This window comes from Puma concolor, chromosome F2, assembly GCF_028749965.1.
Source record: "Puma concolor isolate L17-30 chromosome F2, mPumCon1.1.hap2, whole genome shotgun sequence".
NCBI classification, from domain to species: domain Eukaryota; kingdom Metazoa; phylum Chordata; class Mammalia; order Carnivora; family Felidae; genus Puma; species Puma concolor.
This window is the reverse complement of record NC_141684.1, coordinates 61,658,273-61,678,190: the sequence shown is the minus strand read 5'-3', so window position 1 is coordinate 61,678,190 and position 19,918 is coordinate 61,658,273. Positions and strand designations below refer to the sequence as shown.

Sequence of the window (19,918 nt, the reverse complement as noted above, 5' to 3'; positions counted from 1 at the left end):
TGACACTTCTGGAGTGAGGAGCATCATGTAGGCTGTGGTGTGCCAAAGTGGCGGAGTGGAGACATTATGCCGCCATTATTAGCCAGAGACACCTTTATGTTCTGCTTACGGTCACCTGGTTTATTTTTTGTAGACTCCAGGACCTAGTTATTTGCTTCTTTTTCCACTCCCTCCTATCTTCTAGCAGTGGGCACTCAGTCATGTCAGGGTAAGCTGGTCCAGAGAGGAAATCACCCAGGCAGGAATGCTTGGTATCTGGAAAGAATAGAGATAGATGGCAGATGGCAGTCCAAGTGGGCAGGAAGTTAGACTTGTGAAATACTGAGGGAAGTCCTGGCCAAATTATGGGAAGGGGAGTCTGGGAACAGGCAGTATTTGATGGGGCAGGCAGGATTAGGAAGATCCAGCCCCATAGGCTCAAATGCTATGGTTTATAGACACTTAAGAGTTTAGAAAGAAGTCTATTGTATGTAGCTAAGCAGGAGTCCAGACTAGTTTAGACATAGGTGTCTGGAGTCAGGAAAACTATGTGATGGTCACATTATTTTTAATGCAGGGTTTCAGGCACAATGGACAGGACCATTTCCTATGCCATCACCAATTGCCAAAACCTCTTTCTGGATTTCCACTAAAGCTTATTAACTGGACTCCTGGCTGCTTTCCTTGTCCCCTCATTCCATTTTGCCCTTTGCTTTTCATTTTTTACAAAAGCAAATCTAGTTCTATCACTCACCATCTACCTAAACCCTTAAACGATTTCCTGCTTTTCTTAGAATAAAGACCTAAATCTTTAACTTGAGGATTACCATATTCCTTCTTCACTTTCCAAAACATCTCTAGTGTAAGGCTGTTGTTTAGAGAGGCTCTGGTCAGTCTGATCCCTGCCTGCCAGCCTCATTTCAGGCCACTCACCCATCATTGTCTGCTATGATTTCTGGCTTTCCTTTAGTTCATCCGAGGTGCCTGAGATTAGTTTCCACAAGGCATGGTTGTTTGGGCTACTCTCTATTCCACCTTTTACCTACCAAACTGTTACTCATGTCTCTGATCTCAGGTTAAAAATCTCTTGGTCAAAGAAGTCTTCTTGGTTACTTCTTTGTGCCCAACGATTAGAGTGGGTCTCTCCATTATTCTCTTTCTTAGCACCGTATATTCTCCTTTGTAGCACTTACACCAATTCTAAATTGTGGGTCATTTTCTTGTGTCATTTTGCTGCGTGAGAATGCAAGCTCAATAAAGGCAGAGACTGACCTTATTCACTGCTTTCTCCATAGCACCTCTGCAGTGCCATGCACATAGTTGATGCTCATTGTTTATTTGTTGAGTCCCTGCGTGAAGGAATTGATAGAACCAGGACCTACGTCAGGTTCTAGGTCACAGAAGAGCACCAGGAGTGCTCTTACCAGGAGGTCTTACCAAGAACTTCTGCCTAGGGTGGAGCAGAGTAGGGCTAGAGGAGGATCAGCCTGATGATGAACTCCCTGCACTGTTTTACACTCACATTCTCTTCATGTGCTTCTTGACAGGGGCTAGAATGGTCCTAGAATCTGGGATGGAGCAGAGTTTGTAAGTCGAGGTTGGAGGCCACTGGTGGAATGATACAGACAAGGAAGAACATGGTACTTCCAGGAGAATTTTTCTCTCCCTATTTTCAGAACAAAACTCAGCTTCATAACTTCACAGGAGAGTTGTATAGACCACTGCCTTCTGACAGAACTTGATGCGATGATGGACATTTTCCATATCTGGGCTCTTCAATTCAGCAGACACTAGCCATATAAGTTATTTAACCCTTGAAATGTGACTTATGATGCTGAGAAATTAAATTTTAAATTTAAATATCCATATGTGGCTAGTGGCTACCATATGAGACAGGGCAGGCCTGGATTATTATTAGCATGAATTACTTTAGGAAGCACTAAGTTTCAAAAGCAATATGGTTTAAATTCTAGAAATACCCATTTACAATCAACATCAGCCTCCAACTAACCATATATAAACATGCAAACCATCTGTGGCATCCAATGCCTACTTTGATTCAGATGAGTATCTCCCAGGTACATCTGAGTGAAGGGATTTGAATGCACTATGACTTGTTTCCCTCCATTGGAATTGTTCTTTATTGAAGGCATTTCCTTCTTTATATGAAACTGTACAAAATATAAAGTATTATACAAATGTAGAACATTATTTTTGTAAGTATCTATCTAATGTGACCTTAAATGCTTTCTCATGCCCACTTTTCCCAGACAGGATTATTTTTTCCTTCCTTCCTTCCTTCTTTCCTTCCTTTCGTTCTTTTTTTCTTTCTTTTTTTTTGTTCTCATCCATTTTTTTTTTCTCTATGTCTCCTTCCTCTATTCAGGTTTCTTCCTCTATTCATGTCTCCTTTCTAACCTCTAAAATGACACAGACACAACACTGTGTTCTTTAAACAAGTTCTTTACCTTTTGCATATTGATTTCTTTTCTTTTGTGCTTATTTAAAAGAGTTGTTTTTATCAGTTCAGATTATTAACAACAAAAAAACCATATGAAATGATAATAGCTCTTGACATGCCAATTGATATATTTTTGGAGATTTGTCAGATATAATAATTTCAATATTATGTTACTGTGAAGTTTGGTGCTGGTTGCTTTTTTTTTTTTTTTTTTTCCACAGTTGTCATCTAGATAACATTATAGTCGCTTTTAATCCTTTGAAAGTTCTCATGTGACTGGATCTCTTGAATTCTTTGTCCTGGTTTTCACAAATGAAAAGCCCTATCTTCCAGTAAGATAATACCAGAATGAGAAGTGGCTTTTAGAAGGCACAGTTCTGAACTATAGCAGTGAAGGAACATTTGAGAAGAGATAGTCCAGCTTTAGTTCTGTTCTCGAGTCTGTATGGCTTAGAACAAATGTGTCTAGGGGCTTCCATGCTAAATGTCCTCCGTTCATAAAATCACAATTATTAATTAGACTACAATTAAATATTAATTTACTTTTGAGATAAATGTCATTTTAAATTTGGAATTCTAGGTTCTTTTTTTCTTCTAAATCTGAGGAGAGCATTTTCATCCGGCTTTATAGAAAGAGCACACATAGAAAGCTTAGATGCTATTAAAGCGTTACTTCTTAAACTTGGCTTCTGGTTTCATTCAGGCCCAGCAAAATACTTAATAATAAACATGGTTTGTAATCATACATGTGCAGCTAAAGTAGAACATCGTAGTGAGGGCTTTTCCTTTTTTCTCTTTTTGAAATTAGGGAACCATTTTCTTGTAGGCATTTTATAACTGGAACACAGTGTTTGATATAGTGCTCGATATATATGTGTTGAATGAATTAATGAAATAATTCATTTAATGTCTTAATTCATTTAAGACCTCAAAGAGCTTTTAAAATCGCAAATGGTGGCTAAGGCTGCAGCTTCTGTAGATGAACATTCTGTTCTACAAAGCCCCATGAATTAAGACATCGGTGTCATTTGCTGGTATTTTATACTTTTCCCTTCCTTCACATCGATGTGTTTAAATTAGGTATAAAGCTTTAATTAGGTGCTAGTTAAAGAAATATTTAAGTCCATAATATTATCTGAGCCTATAAAACAGATGCTGAAAGCACAAATCCAAAAATTCTTGTAATATTCTTTACAGGCAGCCTATGCGCCCCTTGAGAGCAGGGGCGTCCTTCCCCAATTTTGTATTCCCTGTACTCAGTGTATAGTGATAGCCAAGGAACACGTTGTTTTGGAAGGAAGGGAGGGAGGGAACAAGAAAGGAATAATGTATCTAAATCAGTAGGTGTTATTTGTAATTTATGATCTTTTCCCATTCTGACCATTACTGGAATAGTAGAAATTATAGATTTATGTTGTAGTCAGGATTCATTAATAATTAGGTTCAACTCATCAGTATTTATAGGTTTAGCTGAGTATGAGATAGTTAGATTGCTCTTCACATTTTTTTCTCTTCCACCATTCTAATTTTATATTTATTTTTGGTGCCTTATGGTAGCAAGTTCTAGTAGAAAGAATATAGACTCAGGAACAAAAGAGTTGGTTTCTAGCCCTGGTGCTGAATGGGCCCTGGGAAAATCATTTATTTAAACCCTCTAGTGTTGCCCCTCCAAATGCTATGAGTTTTCTATTTTTAAAGCATCTATCTTGACCATAAATCTCAAATACTAAAGCTAATAACATTACTTTTGAAAGTCACTTACTAAAATTTATTTAGTTTTAAAAATTTAGAACTGCAAAAATAGTTGCCAACCCTACCATCTCTATACATAAGAGAATATAACCTTTCATATCTTGTATACATGCCACCTAGGCCAAGGGACAGACATAATGTTATAAGAATTATTTGAGTTTTCTTCTTATTCTTTTTTTGTTTTTTAATTTTGGAGAGAGAGAGCAAGTGCGTGAGTGGGGGGGAGAGACAGAGAGAGAGAAAGAAAGAGATCATCCCAAGCGGGCTCCAGGCCCAGCATGGAGCCTGACATGGGACTTGATCCCACAATGCTGGGATCATGACCTGAGCCAAAATCAAGAGTCAGATGCTCAACAGACTGAGCCATCCAGGCGCCCCTGAGTCTTCTTCTTCTATGTCGTGCTAAATATATTTCTCAATATTGGTTCTATGTTTTCATTTATTTATCATTCTGAGTCATCCAGAATCCTGCCATTCAAGGAAAATCTCCAGCCTATTATGAGGTTAAGGACATGGGGTTTCCATTAAGGTACTGCTGGGTTTGAATCCTGGAACCAGTACTCACTAGTTATGTCATCTTGAACAAGGAACTTATCTTTCTGAGCCTCACTTTCTTTATTTCTAAATGAAAGATAGTAATACCCATCCCTAGATGGGTTGAGAATTAATGAACATTTTCATTCTGAAAATTAAATTTAAGGGATAAGTACAGTGGCTGCATATAATAATCACTCAATATGTGATAGATGATAAAAATGGTAATTATTAACAAAATTCACAAAGCAAATGAGATCATAACTTTGGCTTTCCTTCAGATACATCTCCAAGAATATCCCTGCCTTCTAAGAAATACAGTTTCTGCTATGGACATTTTGACCTTAAGCTGAAATAAAATCCAAATTGCAAATCTGGATTTTATAGCAATAGCTTATTGTACGCTGACATGCTCTTTGCCCATAATCCTGACTACATGAGGCTCGTAAAAGTGAAAAGGAGTGCTTTAAATATCACCATACCCATATCCAATATTATTGATTCATTTTTGGAAGAAAAGAAATTCAGAAAATAATATAACAACATTAAACAAGAACTGGAAAAGGGGCTAAAAGTCCTTAATTTCATCATCCTTAAACAGACTACTCCTTTCAATGAAAACAATAGCTGTCCTTAATTTACAAATATTTTCACCTTTCCTTCAAAGTAGCATTCCTTATTGTACTATCACAACCGTACATTTTACGATTTTTCCACACTGTTTTCCAAAGTATTTATTTCAAGACTGTATCATCTGGTACAAGTCACATGAACTCAAGGCTTCAGTCAGTCCATCTGTGGTCCTGAGTTTTCACATTTTTATTTTAGAAAATGTTGACGGAATATGATTAATTCATTTTCCTCATCCAATTGTACTAAATCATATTATTAGCAGTGAATTTAACATTCTAAGTTTCTTAGATACTAGTAGGTCATCTCATCCATCTGCCTTACATTCTTACCATTAATTACTTATTATCATTGTAGCTCCCTAGCGTTTTACACAACAGAGACACATGGTAGATTGCGAAAGGTGGCAGGGGCGAGGGGAGGGATATTTATGAAGTGCCATATGCGGATGGATGCTTAATAAATGCTGTTTAATGATCCTCACTGATGACGAGGCTAGATGGGAAACATTAATTAAAGGGGATGTGGAGATCGATGTCTACAGTTCAGTGAGCCTCCTTCCTTTTCTACTTAACGCACAGAATGAAAACCAAGCATACGATTACTTATGACACATCCTGATTTTTTAAATTAGTTTCATTAATGAAGGATGCCAGTGATTTGTTAGAAACTGTGTTTTCAGGCCAGAAGCTAGAACACATGACAGTATTTTGAATATGCACAGTCTGGAAAGGTACCTTTGGCTGTGGTTACACTGAGTATCCTCAGGTGGATTTTGGCCATAGTCTGCTTTGAGTCTGAAGATGTGGTCACCTATTCATTGTGATTTAAATAGATTGGGAGAGATTTCTGCCTTTCAACTTACGCTATTTTCCCAACCCAGGTACTGTTCTTCTATTTCCATTACTGTCAGGGCATTCCTTTGAGTAAATTTTGCCTCCCTCATATGGTCTTCCCATGGCAGACTTAGAAAAAGAAAAGATCATTGTTGAAGGGTGTAAGCTCATCTTTTGAGAAAAAAAAAAAATGGACTCACTAATTCTAATACCTTCTTTTCTCTTCTTTTATTCTTTTATTAGTGGAAATTCGATCACATTGGTTCTTTGGGCTTGCATATTTTTCTTAGGAGTGAGTAGTGTGAGCTGAGAAATAGAAAATTCACTTTTGCAAAATTTCAGCTTAAGAAATTGACAAGGGTGAACTTTTTCCTGTTCTTCATTTGTCCAGTGGGAAATGTAGATGAGTAATAGTTACTCAAATCTCATAGAATCATAAAATTTGAGTGATAGAAGGCACTTTGTGGCCATCTTCTCAATCTCTCAGCAGGGCAGGAATTTCTCCTGTGTGTACGTGACAGATGGTCACCTGGCTCTGCTTGAACATTATTACGAGGTCCAGTAGTGTTTTCAGGCAGCATATTCCAATTGGGACAGCAATAATTATTCGAGAGTCTTATTTATTTATCATTTCTTCCCTACATGTTTCCAGAAAATCTAGCTCTTGTCTGAACCCAGGCCTTGTCAAAATAGGTAAATAAAGGCCAGTAGAACTTCTAAACAAATTGGAAGTCACCAAGATAAACTGATGATGTTAACCAGTTTGACCAAAATAATAAAAACCAGTTTGACCATGATAACGTTTGACCAAAAAAAAAAAAAAAAAAAAGAAAAGAAAAAAAAGGAAAAAGGATAATTATGCCTTGAAGTTCATTATTCATTCATTCATTCATTCTCTTGGATAGTCCAAACATTTGTTAAGCATTTGCATACCAAAGTTGCAAATATCAATAAGAAATGTTCATTACTTTTAAGAACCCACAACCAAGAAGATATTTTCAGTTAAAGCTCACAACACTGTCTTCTCCACTGTGGTTTACATCACAGTTGTAGTTAGTTGCTTGTGTGTTTGTAGAATGCCTACCATGATGTCAGAGACTGTGCCTCAAGCAGAGTAGGGCACATAAATATCTGCTGGATGAATGAATAAAAAGAATGAATAAGCAAATAGCTATGATACAATGATAAAAGCATTATAATATATAGGACAAACTTCTAATCCATTATAGCAGAATAGATTAACTCACCCTAGAACAAGATATTTGTTCTTGACCTTGAATAATGAATAAGATTTTCTCAGATGGAGGGGTACCTGGGTGGCTCAGTCAGTTAAGCATCCAACTTTGGCTCAGCTCATGAACTCGTGGTTTATGGGTTCCAGCCCCACATCGGACTGTATGCTGTCAGCACGGAGCCCACTTTGGATCCTCTGCGTGCTCTCTCTCTGCCCTTCCCGTGCTCTTGCTCTTTCTCTCTCAAAACTAAACATTAAAAAAAAAAAGAGTTTTATCAGATAGAGAATTTGGAAAAGAGCATTTCATTCATGAAGGGCATATTGGATTTGGGGAGTGGCAGGTAATATGAGGTAGCTGGAATCAATATGATTTTTAAATAAATGTTAAGTAGGGGCTCCTGGGTGGCTCAGTCGGTTGAGTGTCCAACTTCGGCTCAAGTCATGATCTTACGGTCCATGAGTTCGAGCCCCGCGTCAAGCTCTGTGCTGACCGCTCAGAGCCTGGAGCCTGTTTCAGATTCTGTGTCTCCCTCTCTCTCTGACCCTCCCCCATTCATGCTCTGTCTCTCTCTGTCTCAAAAATAAATAAACGTTAAAATAAATAAATAAATAAATAAATAAATAAATAAATAAATAAATAAATGTTAAGTAAAATATAAATCTAATCATTCACTTTTTCATTCAACTAATCTCATTGTGGCTCTACTTCGTGCCAGACACTTGGGCTACAATGGTGAATAAAATGAGACATGATCGCTGCCTTCAAGGAACTTAGAGTCTAATAAAGAAGATGGATATTAGTCAATAATCAAAATACTCATCCCAATAAATATGAAACGGCTGTTGTGACAAGTGCCACATGTAAAAGGCACCTAATTCTAGATGTTCTTAAAATAGGGTTATTGCATAATCAAGGTAATTGGGGGATGCTATCTATGATGTGATTCTTGAATTGATTTCTGAAGGTGAAGAAGGGAGAGAGTAGAAGGTGTCCAAATTCCCTGTGGTAGAAGGAGGGTACACATTAAAAAAACGAAAGGAAAAGCTAGAACACAGAGCATGAGAGGGAGCAAGGTACATGATAGAACTGCAGAAAGAAGTAGAGGGCAGACCTTGCAATCTTTGTATGTAGCTTGTCTTGATGTGGAGAGTGGGAGGCATGGAAGCATCTTCTACAAGAGATGACTCCAGTCTGCTGGTGTTGGGACTGCAGTATACAGGACTGACTGAGGGGTCCGGAGGTGGTTATCATGAAAACTGGCACTAGGAAAGCAGAGGCAATGAAAAAACGATTCTGTGAAGTTCACCTTTCTTCCTAAGAATACAATCAAGTTGCCTGGCTACAGCCATTACCCTTTTAAGGGTGCCCTTTAAATGAACAATATAGAGGAAATAACACATCTCAACTTTTAGTGGAGTTTGAATCAATATTTTGACATGGAGGCAGACAAAGAAATAAAAGCTTTTAAAAACTTTGTCTAGAAGGTGGAAAGCAAAGAATAATGAGGCGGGGACGTAATGGAAAGAGACTTATGTAGGCATTTATAGATCTGGATTCTAGTCTAAATATAGCAACTACCAGAGAGAGATCAACCAAGTCACATGACCTCATTGGCTCTCAGATTTGAAACCTGGAAATAAAGAATTGGAACAGATCATATACAAGCTCCCTTCTACCACACTTTGTGATTCTAGTCTCCAAATATGAGGGGATATAAAGTATGGTATAATGTTTAGGCCATAGAGACTCATCTCAAACCAGACTTAGTATTTGAGCTCTTAATAAAAACCACATTGCCTGTAATGTGTTTGATTAGGGAGAAGTAAGGGAGTGGAATGTAATTGGAAAGTGTAGTTTTGCTATTAAATGGAGCTCAACTGAGAGAAACATTCCTTGTCAAGAGTGTTACTAGTGAACGTTCCAGACCAATCATTACATGATCTAAAAGCTGATTTTGATGGAAGAAACGTAACAAAATGTTCAAATCCTATCCAAATTGCATGAACATTTTTTTACTTGGTTTTATAGAGGCTAAATCTAACTTACAGATGCCAAACACCCAGATGGCATATGAAATTTAAGTCCGTCACCCAAACTGAAGATTGCATCATCCACATGGAACAGCAGGTAGCAGCTGCAGTTTGTGATTTTTATCAGGAGGTCACAGGGTGGCCCAGCCTTGTTTTTATTTCTTTCAGTGGCACGACACCAGTGGTTTCTCTGTTGGTTGCCCTTTTTATTTTTCTCATTGCCTTTCATCTTATTTATCCCCTTCACTGCATTGTGACTCTGGGAAGACTTTTGCAGGAGGAAACATTTAAAAGGACACATCTTGGGCCCCAACGTAAAGGGCACTTTTACTTTCATAATAGTAAATCTTCCACCAGCTGAATAGCTGAATGCGCCCATGAAAGTTTTAGCCTTTTTTGTGTGTTTGGAAATAGAGTGAAAATTTTCAAGCCACAGCTATACCTTGTAGTTTATAAGTGGTCCAAGATGCATTATAATAACAGTGTTATATTTTTCAAAGTAGGGAAGCATTTTTTTTGTCAGCTATGTCTTGTAAAAAGCCATATTTTCTAAAGGCAAACCTAGTGTTTTACTGTCTAATTGTAGCAAACATATATATATATATATAATCTAATTATTTAAATAGTTCTCAGTCCTGATGAAGAAAAATCATATTATGTCTCTAAATAAAATAATTTATTTATAAATTTTGTTATTCAGAGACATCTGTGCTATTGAAAGTGCTCATATTGCATATTCTACTTATTACTTGTCTTTTCCCCTTCTTACTGCAACACAATGCTTCCTCTGACCACTGAAAGCAAAGCTTTTATGATTTTGTTTGAGTGTATCTAAAAAAAGCATCGGTTATATCAAGGATAAAAGTCCTGGATTTTTTTTAAACTAAGGACTAAAGAGTTGTGCTAAAGTCGAGGAACACACTGATATTAGCAGCTTTTGATTGCAGGAAAGAAATGCCACCTTTCACCATTCTGATGACAAGGACAGTGTTTCAGTTATTAGTAGAACTTGACATATTAAAAACCAATAAACACCATGAAATTCATTAGTATTTCTGGCCAGGTTCTAAAGTAATTCAGCAGGTTTGTTGAATTTCTTAGGACAGGTGAGCTTCTAGGACCTTACTTTAAAGTACTATCTTTCTTAAAGAAATTTGATTTGCTTTTAACTTGTTATAATTTTATTTTTCATTGGTAAATCCTGGAAATACTTTAAAAATTTTCAGCAAGTTCTAACATTTTTTTAAAAAGGAAGCATTGATGGGGGTGCTTGGGTGGCCCAGTCGATTAAGCATCCGACTCTTGATTTCAGCTAAGTTCACGATCTTGCAGTTCATGAGTTCAAGCCCTGCATCAGGCTCTGCGCTGACAGTGCAGAACCTGCTTGCAATTTTCTCTCTCTCCTCTCTTTCTGCCCACCCCCCACTCACTCTTGCTCTCAATCAAAATAAAATAAACTTGGGGCACCTGGGTGGCGCAGTCGGTTAAGGGCACCTGGGTGGCGCAGTCGGTTAAGCGTCCGACTTCAGCCAGGTCACGATCTCGCGGTCCGTGAGTTCGAGCCCCGCATCAGGCGCTGGGCTGATGGCTCAGAGCCTGGAGCCTGTTTCTGATTCTGTGTCTCCCTCTCTCTCTGCCCCTCCCCCGTTCATGCTCTTTCTCTCTCTGTCCCAAAAATAAATAAACGTTGAAAAAAAAAATTAAAAAAAAATAAACTTAAAAAAATAAATAAATAAAAATAAAGCATTGATTACATTTTCAACTAATATGGTGCCTTTCTCTTTGGATATCTACCACAAATTACAAATCAACTTTGTGGCTCTCTGAAACAGAAATAGCCGTTACAAAAAAAGATGCATTTACTACATAACACCATACATGAAAATTGGAGAAAATGCGTTAGAGCATTTAGAGCATATAGAGAGAGTGATTTAGACTTTAAGGTCGCAGAGCTATTGTGTGCAAATGACTGCTCCATGTGTATTAGCAACACAGAAATGAAATGTTAAACATCACTTAGAACTTTAGAAAGATTTGCTTTTCTTCTTCACAGGATCACACATAGGACTTATCCTGCCTTGCTACCCTGAGGAAGTGTCAAGTATATGACATAATGGTAGTATTTTTGAGAATACAGTTACCCCCCCACAGCCACAACCTGGAGTCTCAAGCTGTAATTATGATGCCATGATCAGAAAGTTGTGTTTTAGGTTTGGCCCTGAACGGGTGGCAGTATAATTTTACGCTGCTGGTAAGAGCACAGTGCAGCTGTGCAAAACGAGAATGTTTGTTGTTGTTTATTGTTTAAAGAGTCGCTTTTTTCTCTAACAGACTAATGAAGGGAATTTTAGTACATTTGCACTGGTCGACTGATTGTTGCAAGCTTGACTTTCAGTTGATCAAATGAGGTGAAATAAATCAACAAACTGCCAAAAGAAAAATTTACTTAGATTTTGCCCATGAAATAAAAATGTCTTCAGTTTCTAACGTAAGTTCTATACAATGGCCTAACATCTATATCGTTTAAACATTGAATTATTATATTTTATATTATACTTATATGCTAACTTTAATTAGATGATTAACTTTTATGGAGTAAAATTATTATGATAGACATAATTTCACTTATAAAACTAAATGTGAAAAAAACATCGCATCATATCCATTTTAATTACTAAAATTAAAAACCTAAATTCTTTAAGCTCTTAAGAGTGTCAAGACACAGTACCTAACCCAGAGGGAACTGGCAGGTTCATTGTGAGAAGTAAGATAAATATAGCAGAAAAGAATGTAGATGAAAAATGAAAACTCAAAATATAGAAATTTAAATACTAAATAAAAGACGTGGAACTTTTATGATGGTCTGAAGGTATTTTCAACCTCTGGTAAACATGAAAGAGTTCTTGAAATATGGAGACGATATTTTTTTTTTAAAACTTTTTTCTAAGAAGCTGGGCAGGAAAAGTCTTCACTAACTCTAAAGTAGTATGATGTGTTTACTTTTAGCTAAACTGAAGATGGTGATTGGAGCAGAGGGCGGTAGAGGTCATGGAATCATAGCGGGAGGAAAGATTAGCCAAGTGTCATAGGATATTAATGACTTGTAGGCATAAAATGCCATTGTTTAGTGGTGGAAACAAGTCCAACCAGAAAGATGAGGGGGAGATAGAAGGTCAGCCCAACTGTACCCATCGGTCCTGAGCCTCAGAGCAGAGCCTTGTGCAGTTTCATACAACTTCCCATACAAAGCAGCTCAATTTAGATGTTCTTCTTTTCTTCTGGATAGAGATGTGGCATTTTCAGCTCAGGAGGATTTCATATTAAGGAGATAGAAACAAGTTTGCAAATATAGTAAAACCTTGGTTTGCAAGCATAATTTGTTCTAGAAACATGCTGGTGATCCAAAGCACTCCTATTTCAAAGTGAATTTCAAGAACCATTGGCTCAGCTGTGATCACGTGATGTTGTTTAGCATCGCGTCCAGCTGGTAATACAAGACATTATTTTTTTCATCAAGTTAAAACGTGTTAGAAATGTTTGCTCATCTTGCAGAGCACTCACAGAACAAGTTACTCGCAATCCAAGGTTTTACTTTATATAGTTTGATTTTGTGGTTGGTCAAAGGATCTGAGGGTAGAAAAAGTGAGGGAACAAGACTGGAACAGCGGGAGAGGAATGGAAGAAAAAGATAAGCAGCCTGTGGGGGAAACAGAGACAGGAAAGTGGGAGGGAAAAAGTGCAGAGAAACAAAGAGAAGGGAGAATGACAGGCAGGCGAGCAAACAGAAAGGCTCAGTGCATTTCAGAGGTACTGTGCTCTGCACTTGACTTGAACTGTGGGCTCCAAATGCGACCATTTGTTTTCTACTGTTATTCTGAAAGCTTGATGAATTCAACACCATTCACAGCTCTTCAACTGCTTGAGAACTTCTGTCCTCGAGCCTCCATTCCTCATCAGGCAACAAGCAGAACATTCTGGCAAGGGAAAAGAAAAACTTAACCACTGTAACAGTAATCAGAGTCTTAAGAAAATTAAGTCTTAAGAAAATCAAATCAGTGGGTCACATTCTCTCATCCTAAGTTGCTCTACCCCTGCTTTGAAGATGGGGCATTGAATTTCAGCTGTCTTTCATGGTAGGATTTGCAATCGACACTGGATTTCCTATAATAGAAAGATTTTGAACTGTAAAAAAAGATATTTTGAAATATGTCTTATGATCTCCCTTCACTTGAGACATACAAACTACAAAAAGGAAATTCACTCTAAATCATGTGTGAAATTAGCTGAGAAAAATGGTAACTGTGAAATAACATTTATACGTTTAGTAATGCCTTTTACAAGATAGAACGTCACACTAAGCCCCTGACCATGAACATGAGATGTTTGTATCATTGTTGGAGTCTGTTCTCACTCTTTCCGGGAAACCTCCGATTCTGATATTCTAGTCAGTTCCAAAACTGTTTATCTTTTTCATATTAGTGTAAGACATGATATTTCAGAAAGAGTAAATTCATTTTACCTTTATTTGTAGCCAGTTAAAAACGGATTAGCCTTTGTGTATTATTCATGTGGTCTGTTCACATAATCTTTATGGATTGCTGAGATGTCATTGCATTTGCCACCCAGTTATTTAATGCAGAACAGACATTCCGATTTGCTACCGGAACTGCCCGTCTCTAATATTTTTAATTGTTTTCCCTGATCCTAATATTGTTGCTCAATTTTTTGTATGTGTATATATACACATTCTTTTGTCACCCGAGTACACAGTTTGGGCATGGGCATTGATGGCATCAAGGATACATGCTGTGAGGTGCCTATCATGTGCAGGTACAGTGCAGGTGCAGAAAAGGTGGGGCCAACAGTTCCTCACCTTACAGAAACCAAACTTAAAATGAGAAATACAGATTTTCTTACTCTGTTCAGATCTATTGCCCTGTAGTGAGCACTTCACCTAAACCAGCTCACTGAGTCATCATAATACTGCCTGTGATACTGTAGATACTGTTATCCTCATTTTGTAGAGTAAGAAATTGAGACTCGAAGAATTTAAGTGATTTACCCAGTCATTGTGGCTCTTCTTTATTTTTGTAAAAATAGGTATTTTGGGGACCTGAGATGAAAGTATTTACTCAAAATATTTCTGTCACTATGTAGTTGAAAAAACTCTCAAGTCAACTGTATTTATTGGCCATATATGAAATACTTCTTATATAGTCCATCTACTTTTTTTCCACAAATATGACTTGTTTTCATTTGAGAGGATACTTGGCTTCCAGATGGAGAAATAAATTCAACTCACAGGAGTGGAGAAATCAGAGACATTGCAGACATTGGTTGTATCTTAAAAGAGAGTTCTAATTATAAGGACCTCTTAAATCTGGGAGTTTTTCCCTTTGGTATAAAGGCATTGACTGTGAAACATGGTGTTTTGCATTACAATTGGTGTTTTGGAGGTATTGCTTGAAACTCCATGATTTTCGGCAAAAACATTACAGGGGCAGATCAAATAAGAAGATGCTTGCTGCTGCAGATCAAAATAATAGATTAACAAGAGGGAATACTAGAGCAGTAGTGTCTTAAAGAATTAGGAGAAAAGAGCTGTGGAACAAAAGACTACAAACACAAACACACATACACACACACATTCTGACATATACTATGCACACACAAATATATACATACACAACATGTAAATAAACACATTTTAGGCAAGTCATTCAAATAACCCCATTTATGCATTTTTCTGGCCATATACATTAGCCCTACTTGGTCTTTTGTCAGCTGTTTTGTGGAAAACAAAGAATTGATCCATTATTTAACATTTATTAAACCCTCACAATCTATGAGCACTGTGCTTCAGTGACAAGGATACAACAGACAAGATACTTTTTGTCTTTAAGAATTCCCCATGTCCTGTGGGAAAGGTGTTATTGCAGTGGTATGATGACATAGAAGTGACATTCACAGAGCTTCATGATCCTAGAGGAGGGATATCATGGAGGCCTTATTTGGAAGATATGATGTCTGAAATGGGTCTTGAAGAGGAAACAGCAGTTAGTCAAAAGGAAATGGGAGGGGCGACTGGGTGGCTCAGTTTGTTAAGCATCTGACTTTGACTCAGGTCATGATCTCCCGGTTCCTGGTTTCAAGCCCCACATGGGGCTCTGTGCTGACAGCTCAGGGCCTGGAGCCTGCTTTGGATTCTGTGTCTCCTCTCTCTCTCTCTCTCTCTCTCTCTCTGCCCCTCCCTTGCTCACTCTTTCTCTCAAATAAGTGAATAATAACAAAAACCAAAAGGAAATGGGAAAGCTAGAAGCCCTTGCAGAACACAGCATGAAGAAAGTTCCAGGAACTTGAGACAGAAGGATGTGTGTAGTCTGGGATTGCTGGAATATAGTGATGAAGGAGAGATGAGAGGTGAGGGTGGAGAGGTAGGCCAGATCTAATAAGGTTAACTGAAATTTTATACTGCTGAGAATGATGAGCCTTTGTAGGATTTAAAGCATGGGAAGGTCAAGTTTGTATCTTAGCAGATCATTCTGGTAGCTGTATGGAGAATGGTTTTTAGGTTGACAACACCAGAGTTTGGGATCCAGTTTAGGAAGCTGTTGTAGAATTGTAGGCAAGAGATGCTGAGGGTTTGAACCAAAATCATGGTTCAAGGGTGACAGGCACTGGGTAATGGTAGTGGAGTGCTTAAGCAATGTTTAGAAGGTACGGTTGGTTAAGGCCTGGTGCTTATTAGGATGTAGACACATGGATTAGGATTTCTCAGAGTTTAGCTGGGATAGCTGGGTGTGGGTATGAGGAGAGCCAGAAATCTGAAATGGAGAAGGGACAGGAACTGGTGGGCAGGTTGGAGGTGTGGTCAGTTTAGTTCAAGGTGTTTGTGGTTCATCTAGAACGAGCTGTTCAACACAGATATTTGAGCCTAGAGCTTGAGAAAGTGGTCTCTGGTGATAAATTTGGGAGTTGCCAACCTCTAGATGTATAAAATCGAATGCACAGCCTCTTCTGTGTGTGTAGTGCATTGTTTTGCCTTTTCCTCTTTTCTCCTATCTTAAGGCAAAGATTCCCATCTCCATCAATACGTGGTAATTAATACCATATATACCTCCTGGTTGTGCACGAACAACAAAGCGATCCCAGAGAATGGGAAATGCCTTAGGAAAGTGGAAGTAACTGATTGATTGTTGCTTTTTTCCAGTTGTGTTGGTGGACATGCCTGCCTCAGAGGGATATCGCTTCAGCTGACCCTCCCACAGCTCAGACTTTTTGAGGATCCTGGCTGTGTGGCTTTGCCCGGTTCAAAATGGCAGAAAAGGCTCCCCCTGGCTTAAACAGGAAGACTTCAAGGTCAACGCTCTCCCTTCCGCCGGAACCTGTGGACATCATCAGGAGCAAGACGTGCTCGCGGAGGGTGAAAATCAACGTGGGGGGCCTCAATCACGAAGTGTTGTGGAGAACGTTGGACCGGCTGCCGCGGACGCGCTTGGGGAAGCTCCGGGACTGCAACACGCACGAGAGCCTCCTGGAGGTGTGCGACGACTACAACCTCAGTGAGAACGAGTATTTCTTTGACCGGCATCCGGGGGCCTTCACTTCCATCTTAAATTTCTACCGGACGGGGAAACTCCACATGATGGAAGAAATGTGTGCGCTCTCTTTTGGCCAGGAGCTCGATTACTGGGGGATTGATGAGATCTACCTGGAGTCCTGCTGCCAAGCCAGGTATCACCAAAAGAAGGAGCAGATGAACGAAGAACTGAGGCGGGAGGCCGAGACGATGCGAGAGCGGGAGGGAGAAGAGTTTGACAACACCTGCTGCCCGGAGAAAAGGAAGAAGCTCTGGGACTTGCTGGAGAAACCTAACTCGTCCGTGGCTGCAAAGGTATGAAAAGCGGGGCGTTGCTTCCCTGTGTGTGGTCGGAAAGGTGTTGCCTACTTCCCAGAGAGCGCGATTGTCTTCGTTTCAGGTGTTGTGTGGCTACAGGGTGAAAGACACTTTCCAGAAGCTTAGAGACTCAGAGTTATTCTTCCCATGTAATGTCATCCGATGGCATTGCTCTTTCTTAAATATGGTTATTGGGTAGGAACAGGCCTGGGCAACAGAGGCTTTGGAAGGGTTCTGGTTTCCATGGTGCTGTGTGGTGGTGGTGGCTAGAGTTTGAGGAGACAGCCCTCACTGGGGCCATCACATGCAGAGTCCTGCAGAAGGCTGGGGCCTGGGCCCCTTGGATAGAGGCACGGTGCTGTCACTGAGGTTGGAGGAGGTGCCTCCTGGCCTGGTTCTTTAGAGGATCATGGTAAAGAGAGAGTATGGCCCGGTGTTGTTGAGAGGGCTGCAGGAGCAGGGTGGTCTATGCGTGAGGAAGAGGCCATCTTATGAAGCTGTGCAAGGTCACGCAAAGTCAGCGTCCAGAATGCATCCATTTACCTCCCTTGTGAAGTCTACTCTGACAATAATGTTTCGTACTGTTGGTGTATCGTTTTTTTCCACAACTGAGGCGTTACTCTACCTCAGAGTTCATCCTGTTTGCTTAAAATGAAGGTAAATTCATGTTTCCACTGTAGCTGCTTATGTCTAGATCTCAGAGTAAGTTTGTTTTGTTTTGCCATGAATTGCAGCATTTAATTCAAATGCATGATTCTGTTTGTCTAATTTTATTTAGAGCTTTGGGGGTTAGTGCAAACTGATTTTCATCCCATATATTTAGTACTGTATTGCAATATGAATAATGAATAAAGTGTCAAGAGTCATCTTTAGCTGCAGAAGCATAGTATTGGTATTTTGTGCATAATAGATGAAAATGGAATGTGGAATAGAGAGAAGAAAAATAGCAGAAAAACGTGTCATCATATGAATTCTTTGAATTACTTAGAATTTTTTCAATTATTATTTCTTAAAAACAGTAAAGATTATGGAAGTATAATAGGCCATATGCACCATTTGGCTGGAAATTAAGATCCTATCTGATAATCTACAACATGTAAATAGTGTATACAAATGAACTGAATGCGGATGGTCATAAAACCGCCTCTGCATTGTTTGATATGCCTAGTTTTGCATCTTGTTTTCTTCTAGAGGTGTTTTACCTTGTGGCCAGGACATGGAAATAAGTGAAATAAAATAGAGTTCTGTTGTACGCGATGAGGAGAATGCACATCTTACAGCAAATGGACAGATTTCAACTAGGTCTTTTTGTAGTTATGAATAATTTGTTTTCTTTTATCTGTAAGAAAGAAATAGATGTGCTACACTTGTGGGTTTTGGTTGAGAAAGGTTACTGCTCTTTCTAGCATCAAATATTAGGTTGCATATTTGAGTCACTGCTAAAAGTATGGAGTGAATTTTGAAGATGAATGAGATTGTTTGGAGGTGTTAAATGAACTCTTTCAAGCCTGTAAGCAATTGAGGTCAAAATCATCGTTCCATCAAATGTTCCAGAGGGTGGTAGCCAAATATGTAAAAATAAGCAACTAAATCACAGAAAATTTGAAGGTTAATATGGCTTATTTGCTTACAACAACATTATTAACAATTAGGTACTGTTAATAGAAAAAATCTTAAGGTACACACATTTGTTTTTCTGAAGAATTTCTATTAAGGATAGAATAGGGTCAATAACCTGATTTCCCAGATGAGGGAGTTCATTTAATGCCTAAATTTTAGACAGCCATCTCTTCATCTCTAAGAAGGTAACGATAATGGCCTATTACATTATGCTATTATATACCCCTACGCATCAGATAGATTGTTGAAACTTGCTTCAAATTAGATATCAGATAAGATATCTACCTACACTTTATACCTAGCAGCTAAGGACATTGTTTTGGAAATTTTAATGTAGTTATAAATAATAAATTTGTTTCCAAATTATTAATCAAGCTAAGCAAATCTTTGCTAACCTGCGTAGATTCTTTACTAAACTTTCATAAAGGGTTTGTATTTGTTTATTTAAATATCTACATTTTCCTCTCTGTTTGAATGGAGAAACATTATGGAAGTTATTTACATTTGATTATATGGTAGTTTAGTGAAAATATTGTTCATTTGTCTGAGGTTTGGAACCTTTTAAAAACAGCTCTGCACGATGTCTTATATAAACCACTACCTTTTCCTGTACTCTTCTCAAATCATATAACTTGTTATTTCTCTAGAATAATTCGTGGTGAGGTGAGTGCTATGTGTGAATAGTATTTTTACAACTTAGGAACAGTTTGTTTTGTTAAAACTGCAGTAGGATGATACTCCAGCCCTCACTGTTTGTGTGATGGGTACATCAGGATCCTGCTTATACTATGAAGCTCTTGGTTGGAATGCTTGGAATCTATGTGTTTTTCCTGACTTGCTCAGGAGGTGAGATATCTTTGGAGGAGAATCTGTTCACCTTGTGATTACTATGATTGCTTGTTCAGTTTGATAATTCAGTTGAACATATATAGAATTCTCTCTGT

General features: G+C 38.4%; 1 protein-coding gene across 1 annotated transcript in view; it reads left to right on the top strand.

Annotated features, from left to right (window-relative positions):
• KCNB2 (potassium voltage-gated channel subfamily B member 2) overlaps nucleotides 1-19,918 on the top strand; it is a 388,657-nt gene that overhangs the window by 10,517 nt on the left and 358,222 nt on the right. The window contains exon 2 of the mRNA XM_025922800.2: nucleotides 16,668-17,351. Coding sequence (XP_025778585.1) covers nucleotides 16,773-17,351 — 579 coding nt within the window. The 5' untranslated portion in view covers nucleotides 16,668-16,772. The remainder of the gene's footprint in view (nucleotides 1-16,667; nucleotides 17,352-19,918) is intronic.